Source organism: Manis pentadactyla, chromosome 12 (genome assembly GCF_030020395.1).
Source record: "Manis pentadactyla isolate mManPen7 chromosome 12, mManPen7.hap1, whole genome shotgun sequence".
Taxonomy (NCBI): domain Eukaryota; kingdom Metazoa; phylum Chordata; class Mammalia; order Pholidota; family Manidae; genus Manis; species Manis pentadactyla.
This window is the reverse complement of record NC_080030.1, coordinates 52,384,428-52,392,044: the sequence shown is the minus strand read 5'-3', so window position 1 is coordinate 52,392,044 and position 7,617 is coordinate 52,384,428. Positions and strand designations below refer to the sequence as shown.

The 7,617-nt window shown below is 41.8% G+C and overlaps 1 protein-coding gene across 1 annotated transcript in view; it reads right to left on the bottom strand.

Annotated features, from left to right (window-relative positions):
- Positions 1 to 941: 941 nt before the first annotated feature.
- The window catches only part of TXLNB (taxilin beta), a 39,820-nt gene continuing 33,144 nt past the window's right edge, over positions 942 to 7,617 (bottom strand). The window contains exons 9-10 of the mRNA XM_057489148.1: positions 5,424 to 5,519; positions 942 to 4,200 (exon numbers count right to left, since the gene is read on the bottom strand). Coding sequence (XP_057345131.1) covers positions 3,442 to 4,200; positions 5,424 to 5,519 — 855 coding nt within the window. The 3' untranslated portion in view covers positions 942 to 3,441. The remainder of the gene's footprint in view (positions 4,201 to 5,423; positions 5,520 to 7,617) is intronic.

Below are 7,617 nucleotides of genomic sequence, written 5' to 3'. Positions count from 1 at the left end.
GAGACTAGTGTCATCATTTTTATTTCACATCTTTTCTTAGTCAATTATTTACATTTTAAATTACATTTATTTTTCTTAAATACTGGATTTGCCTACTGGTTGGAGGAAGGGGCAGAGGAAGCTTTCCTGAGGTGGTTTCTCTCCTAATGATCTCTTAGTCATATTGAAAAGCAGCCTCAGTTTTGCAATGAACATGTAACATTTTTATTATTTCAAAAAAAAGAACAATTTAAAAAATGTGTATCTACACCAAGCAAAAAGTAGCAAAAAAGCCTTAAGGGTAAGGCTTAATCTTTTTTCCATTCTAGCTAAGCAATCTTCTTGTTCAGGCATACTAGGAAAGGCCATATTCAAGAAGCTCCTCTTGGATCAATACGGTTGGGAAGGAGAGAATTAGCAAAAGGCAGAATGGCTGGCCCTCTTCCGGTCTTGCTAGAGGAAATTCTTGGAGCCGTTAAAAGCACTGAGTAGAAGCGGCATGAGCTGACACCTCCTACAGCCCCTCCCTCACTCCTCAGAGTGTTTCTGAGAGGACACACGCTTCCAGTCTGTGGAAGCAGAGTCTCACGGAGCCTGGGACTGAAGAGAAACATTGGCCATGTGATAACAGCAGCAGATGGTCAGGCAGAAGAGTGAGTTTTGCTCTCTCCTTAGCCCTGGGCAGTCATGTTCTCTCTTCCTCACTTCCTCCCCTTTTCATTTCTTTCACTACAGATGCACAGACACACACAGACACACACACACAGACACAGACACACACACACACACACACACTCTAAGATTTTCAAAGCATTCCATACCATTACATTCTACTCAGAGACCCAAAATTCAACCAACAGTAGAATACAACCATAATCTTTGTTAGGTGTTGTTGAAGTATAGTAACAAAAGTAAAAGTAAATATAAATGAAATTAAAAAAAATAAAACCACTGCTAGAACATTCAGGAAGAGAAGTAACTTTTTAATAGATACATAACTTAGAGTTACTTAATTTAGAAAATGTCAACAATGAGTAGTACTTCTAGAAAGTAGACTTGGCATTTCTAGAAATATTACATGAACTTGATACAGAACAGAGATCCCTTATTCCTTCAGGTCTTATGAGTTATTGTTATAATTAGTAAAGTTGAATTCTAAAACAAAGGACTATAATCAAACATTCTTGAATATTAAAATAATTCTTCCAAAGCCTATATTAAGCTTTACAAATTTCAAGCAAGTTATTGTATCCAAAACTCTGCCCAAGATACACACAGTAGTGAGTAATGTGTTGCCATGAAAGGTTTTTAGAGGGAAAACAAAAAGAACTTTGGGCATTAGAATATATGATTTATGGAATTTTTTTGGCTCCTCTCCTGCCTGTTTCTCTTGCTAACCACCCAAACTGAGACTTGACTATGATTATCTAATCTTACTCTGTTTTTGGAAGTGTAGCCTCTGTAAGTAGTGGGAAAGGAGACCCTCCTGGATTGTTATGGTGAATATTTGGCTTTGAATTAAATGAATGTTTAAATCTCTAAGATTTTCAGTAATGTTCAATTTGGCTGGATACACTATGGTTATAATATTTTAAGCCTTTAAAAAAAACACAGGTTCTCAAATAGCGATATGCATTTTTTCCTGATTAGCATTTTGTTATTACCCTCACTGTCTACTTCAAACGAATTTTATGCAGTTCACAATTCTTGTAGCATATGGTTGCTGCCTTCAAGCACTTTGTGTACCTTGGCAGGCAGCCACATGCGACACTGAAGAATGAGTTCCTGGATAAGTAGTAGAGAAATATTCCATTTATCCATCTTTTTACTTGGATTCAACTTTTATAGTAAGGCTGCGTTAGATGTTTTTCTCCCCACCTTTCCTCTCTCCTCCCTCTCTTCCTTCCTCTTTCTTTGTTGGTCTGCTGCTACCCTAGCAGAGCAATTTATGCTCTCAGTATTATTAGATGTTCTTGTCAAGCAGTGATAATTTTATATGTATGTGGATAACCCCAGGTGTTTGTAGCATTTGCCTTCTCTTGAATCCTCACCTATTTTTCAAGTCCTTTGGAGTAGGGGACAATTTGTCCCCTGCTTTGTACTTCTGGCTGTGGAGAACTCTTCAAAGTAGAAAATATGTTGGCTTGTAAGCCTCATCACTGATATTGAGACCCTATATGGACTTCTGTTTTGGAAAAACAGTAGCTTTTACTTAGCAATAATTGAGATGAGGGCTGGGTTTAATTTCCAGCTGCAAAAGAGGACGTTTGAAAAATGGAGCAGATGCTTTGAGAGTATAGATGGAGGCAGCAACAGCAAGCAGAGGTAGGTGACCCTCTGCAGAGAGCGGTAGATGACAGGAGGGAACAGAGGAGTTGGCAGGGCCAGCTGAGTATCCATCAGGAGACGAGAGTTCCGCTTCCTCTCCATCCCTCAGTCAGGACCCTCAGTCCCTCCACTCCCTAGCTCCCTTTCCCGCTTTGAACCTTTTCCTCGTGGGAAGCCGCGAATGGGCTGCCCGACTGCATGAGAGGGTTGCAAGGCAAGGGGCTGAGTTGTGTAGGATAAACAGCTGGAAGAGGTCATCAGTCTATGATGTGACGGTTCCCCTTTTCTGTTGAGGGCCCTCTTTGGGTCTGTGTACTCCGCGCAGATTTGCTGTCTAACCCAACTGTTGTTCTGTCATTTGATTAATTGGTTGAATTTATTGACCTACCGTTGGGTTACTTATTTTTGCCCAGCACTATATGGCCTAAATATTTGTGTTCTGAACCTGCTTCTGATTAGCATTAGTCTACTGTAGTCCCAAGTGCAAGTAAGAGATAATTTTTTGATTAGCATCTAAACAGTTTGCATGAGAGAAATCCAAAAAGTGATGAGAGAAATTTATGTGTGTGTGTGTGTGTGTGTGTGTGTGTGTGTGTGTGTGTGTCCCAGCTGAGGCCTTTGCAGTAGCTCCTGGTGTATATATGTGCATAAAAAAATATATACATCCACACATATGCGTGTATTAAGTATATAATGTTTAAATGGAACCTGGACATCTGTTACTTACTGTGGAACTTACTAAGCTATACATGGAAATAAACAGAACACCACATTTTCGGTATTTACATATTGTAGTGGAAGTCTTTAAACACCAAATCTTACTGTTAAGAAATTGAAGTAAGTACCACCTTAACGGCAAATTAATACAAATTTGCTATTTGAATGTTCTGTTGCCATTTGGGAAAATTATACCATCAACCAGTGTTAAATAGAAAACCTCTACATCAGTTATAAATGGAGAACAAATACCAAACGCTGAATGTACTCTGCAAAACATTTAAAAATGTCTTGATTCTAATTAAGTCTCTTCCATTAGACATCTAATGCCTCTCGGAAGACAGTGCCAAAGATGTACTGTCAGGCAGAGCTGTGAAGCCGGGAAGGGCAGCCCTCCACGGGCGGGTGAGGCTTGGGCTACCCCTCCCAGCCTGGCCCCAGGAGCTTCGGGTCCCGGGGCCCGGCTGAGGCCCCTGCGGGCAGCGCCTCCTCTGTCGCTGCGGCTGGTGGGGGCTGCCCACCAGGCTCACACCCCGGCACGCCAGCTGGAGCTTGCTCACCTGCTGCGGGTGATGGAGCAGGACCATTTGCCTCTGCCGCCGGTAGGGAAGGCCCTGCTGGGAGCCACGGGCCCGGAGTGGAAGCTTCTGCCTCTGGCTTCAGGGGCTGCTGACCAGCCTGTGCTGCAGCCAGGAGACCCCAGTCTTGAGCCTCTGCTCCCACGGGGATATTGCTGGTCCCCGGAGGAGGTTCAGCCTCGGCCTGAGGAGCTGGGGGAGGCAGGGAACTCTCTGGATGGCAGGATGTGCCCAGAGGGGACCGTTCGGGCTCCTTCAGGGCGCTGTCACCGCCCCCTTGAGGACTGCCCAATCCTGGCTGGACTTCCTGGGATCTGTCGAGGGTCGCCTCTGGATGATGAATTATCATGAAGGTTGTGGCCAGATTTTTCCCAGCACCGTGAACGCTGTCGGCCTCCTCTGCATCCGGCCCTCCCTCGGCAGCTGACTCTGGCTCCTCGTCGGAGGTGTGCTGACTCGGGTCATCCTTTCCGGGCGTTTTCGCTTCTCTAATTTTTTTGTAGAGTTCGTTTCTCTCTTCTTGTAAAGCTCGACAGAGGTTCTCGAGCCTCCCAATTTTCATCACAAAGCACTCGTATTCTTTAGCCCTCAGTGCTTTCTGTGATTCGAAAACACACACACACACACACACACAAAACATCATGAAAAGCAAAATTGCCAATATGCCCCCCTGGAATTAAGCAAAATCATTTGTCCAGGAATTTGTCTGCTAGGCTCTGGGGCCTGGCCACAGAGTGGTGGCTGAACAGACGCTTAGGGGCATCACTTCGCTTTTGCATGCGTGTGAGTCTCTGGAAGAATTGTAATCACTTTCCTTTAGGAAAGAAAGATGACACAGTTCTCTCTGCTTCAGTCCAGGGCCTCTGGAATCTTAAAGTAGACCAATTTTTCTGCTTCCAGGACTTAGAAGGCATAAGCAAAAGCTTGTGACAAAATGAATGAGCTGGACTGGGAGTTGGCTGTCAGCACGGCCTCATCTATTCTATAGATAAACTGCTGAATGCCAGTCTAGCAACTGTTTGATTTATGTTGATGAATAATAAGCACATCTCTTTGGAATTGGTTGCAATTTGGGATGAATTGTTAGAACAGTGATTATGGCCAGAGAAAATCACCACACACTAATTTATGATGCTGGCTGCTCCAACTATTCAACTCTCCATCTTTTCCCTGGAAATGGCGACGTGTTTGTGCATGAAGTAATTCCTACTCCTCTTACTCCTCCCCCAACACCTTTGTGGCACTCTGTGCTCTTTAAGACTTGTCTTTCGTTTGTTCACATGGAGGGATCTTCACCTGTAAACCCTGCCATGTGTCTTTGCTGTCATAATCTCAAAACCTACAGAGCCTGACATAATTTCAGTAATTAAATATCTGATGGAGGCTTTAAACACTGTATCTCCTTATCTATTTATAAGATGACACATACCCTGGGTGCTTGGGCTGGTGTCTTCTCTCAGTATGATCAAATCAACTACTTAACCTATTCTGCACCTGTTATGTGCCAGGCACCGTGCACACAGCAAGTAAGACACCAGCTTGTAAGGAATCTGCAGTTCAGGCATGGAGCTGCTTTGGGGGCAGCTTTGGAATCAACATATAGGCTTGTAATTTAGGGTCACAGAGCTCTTTATGAGTCTGGACCCCATTCTGAATTACCTTTGCTTTAATTAGTTTTATTACAGTTTCATGGATCACATCCCAGAAAAACTTAGCTGTTTTTCAAAGGTAATAATTTGTCCTATTAAGTTATAATTATTATCCGGGTATGAATATGTCAACCAGACAGGAGATCATGAACTAGGGGAGGAGCTGCCTCACCTCTTCGATCATGTCCAGCAGGGCTTTGTTACAGTTCTCAAACCGGGCTTTCCACGTGGCTGTGTCCTTTTCCAGCTTCTTCATTTTCTTAGTCGTCTACAGAAATTAAAGTGTTTTAATGTTAATCCTGAAGAGTTAGTTTATCAAGGAAGCTATTCCATACATGGTGTCAAGAAAAGTCCTTGTGTTATTAGCTGCTGAGGCAAACAAAAGTTTGATGTCGAGAAATGAAGACTGAGTGGTGAGAGTCGTGATTTGTTCCTGAACCATCTAGGTCAGTGGTGGGTGAACTTATTTGCACCACAGCCAACTCAGGAAAAAGGAAACCACTTGGTGCCACCCCTGTTTGTCACTGTTTTTTCTTTCGTTTGACACAAAAATAGCTTTATTTAGTGCCATGAATAACTTTGGCGTTTAGATTGTTTACTTTACTGAATAGAAGATGATAAGTGAGAAAGCTGCCCTGGCTTATTAGCCATTAAAATGTGGGTGACACCCGGGCACTCCGAGAAGTACTGCACAGAGGCAACTTCCCATTTTCTCAGCCTGTACATTTGTGGAGTGTGGTGGGATTCACAGAGCGTGTCTACATGTGTTATTCATTTAATCCTTGAAAACGTCCCACAACAAAGGTTCTGTTTTCATTCCCACTTTATAAATGGGCAAATGGAAGTCCTGAGAGGTGGAGTCATATTTATGTGAATTAGCAGAAGAATGGGGCTGATTTCATTTCACTTAATGCAGCTGTTCAGAGTGTCTGCTGGTCACCAGGCAGGGCCTGGGTGTAGAGGATACAGAAGTGAATAAAATGCAGCCTGTGTTTTTGAGCCTGAAACCACTCATGTCCCTGATTGTAGAATCTCCTCTCTGCTCGGATGAAGTGAAGGGCAAGACATTATGTAATCAGGGGCAGTTTCCCTGGGTGAGCTGCACCTGGGCACTTGCTGCTTCCGGCCAAGGGGCCTGAGTCTGGGTAGATGTGGAGGCCAGAGGCTGGGCCCTGTCTGTCAGCCCCTGGGCTCTATAGAGAAGCTAGGTGAGGCTTGAGTGGTTTTTACTTTGATCATTTAACCAAGTTAGTAGTTTGTAAACTTTTAAAAGTCATCAACTCCTTTAAGAATTTGATGAAATCTATGGGCCCACACTTAAAGAGATGCGGTTATGTGTGTCACATTTTTTTCTGCTCATTCTCAGGTCTACTACTAAAAGTCTATAGATGAATCCCAGCTTAAAAACTTCTGCTTTAATATTTATTCCACTCTTAAAACTATGTAATTTTGAAATAAATATAAACATTTTTCCTACTTTAATATTTATTCCAATCTTAATTCTCCTTAGTTAAAAATATTTTGAAAAAACAGATGGATCCATCCTGGGCTGGGAAAGCTGAAACTTACATTTTTGGCCAACTTAAGATTGATCACTGAGTTGTGCAGTTCATCATATTATCTTATGAAAATGCTTTCGAAGGATGCTTTCTACACCTAAAAAGGATTAATGTCAATGCCTGTTAAATACAATTTGGATGCTGATTTTGTTTTGGGAAGACACTGAGTTGAACAAGATTTAAACATTATGTACAATAATAATATTAGCATCTTATATTTGTAAAAGACTTTTAAAAAGCTTAAAACCCTTTAAAATACATTAATTTATTTGGACTTCACAGTTTTGTGAAGTAGGCAAGGGAAATATTAACTTACAGATAAAAGAAAAAGAAAGTAGGGGAAAGTTAAGTAAAGTCCAGTGCTACTTGATGGGTAAGAGCACATCGGAATTTGAATTCAGGCCTCCATCTTCTCATTCAGGCTCTGTCAGTTACATCATGCAACATATCCTATGGAGGATCCTATGAGATGGTATTTTCCACTGTAACATTCTACTTCTGTGTATTTGATTTGTGTAAATGTTTTTTTTAAGTATTAGAAGATTAAATATTTTATGATTGTAGTATAAACAGCATAATGGTATAATGCAGCTCCTGTCTTTTTTTTAAAGCTCCCTCCATGGACTAGAAAAGGAAAATATTCTTCCTCAGAGTGAAAATGTATCCTAGTGTTTTTGGACTGTTCCTAAGATTAGTTCACTGGCCACTTACCAATAAAAAAAGAGCCCAAATCTCATTTACACATATAAAAAATTTTTCATTACTTCATGAAATGGACTGAAATATCTTGGTGAGAGAAATATGAAA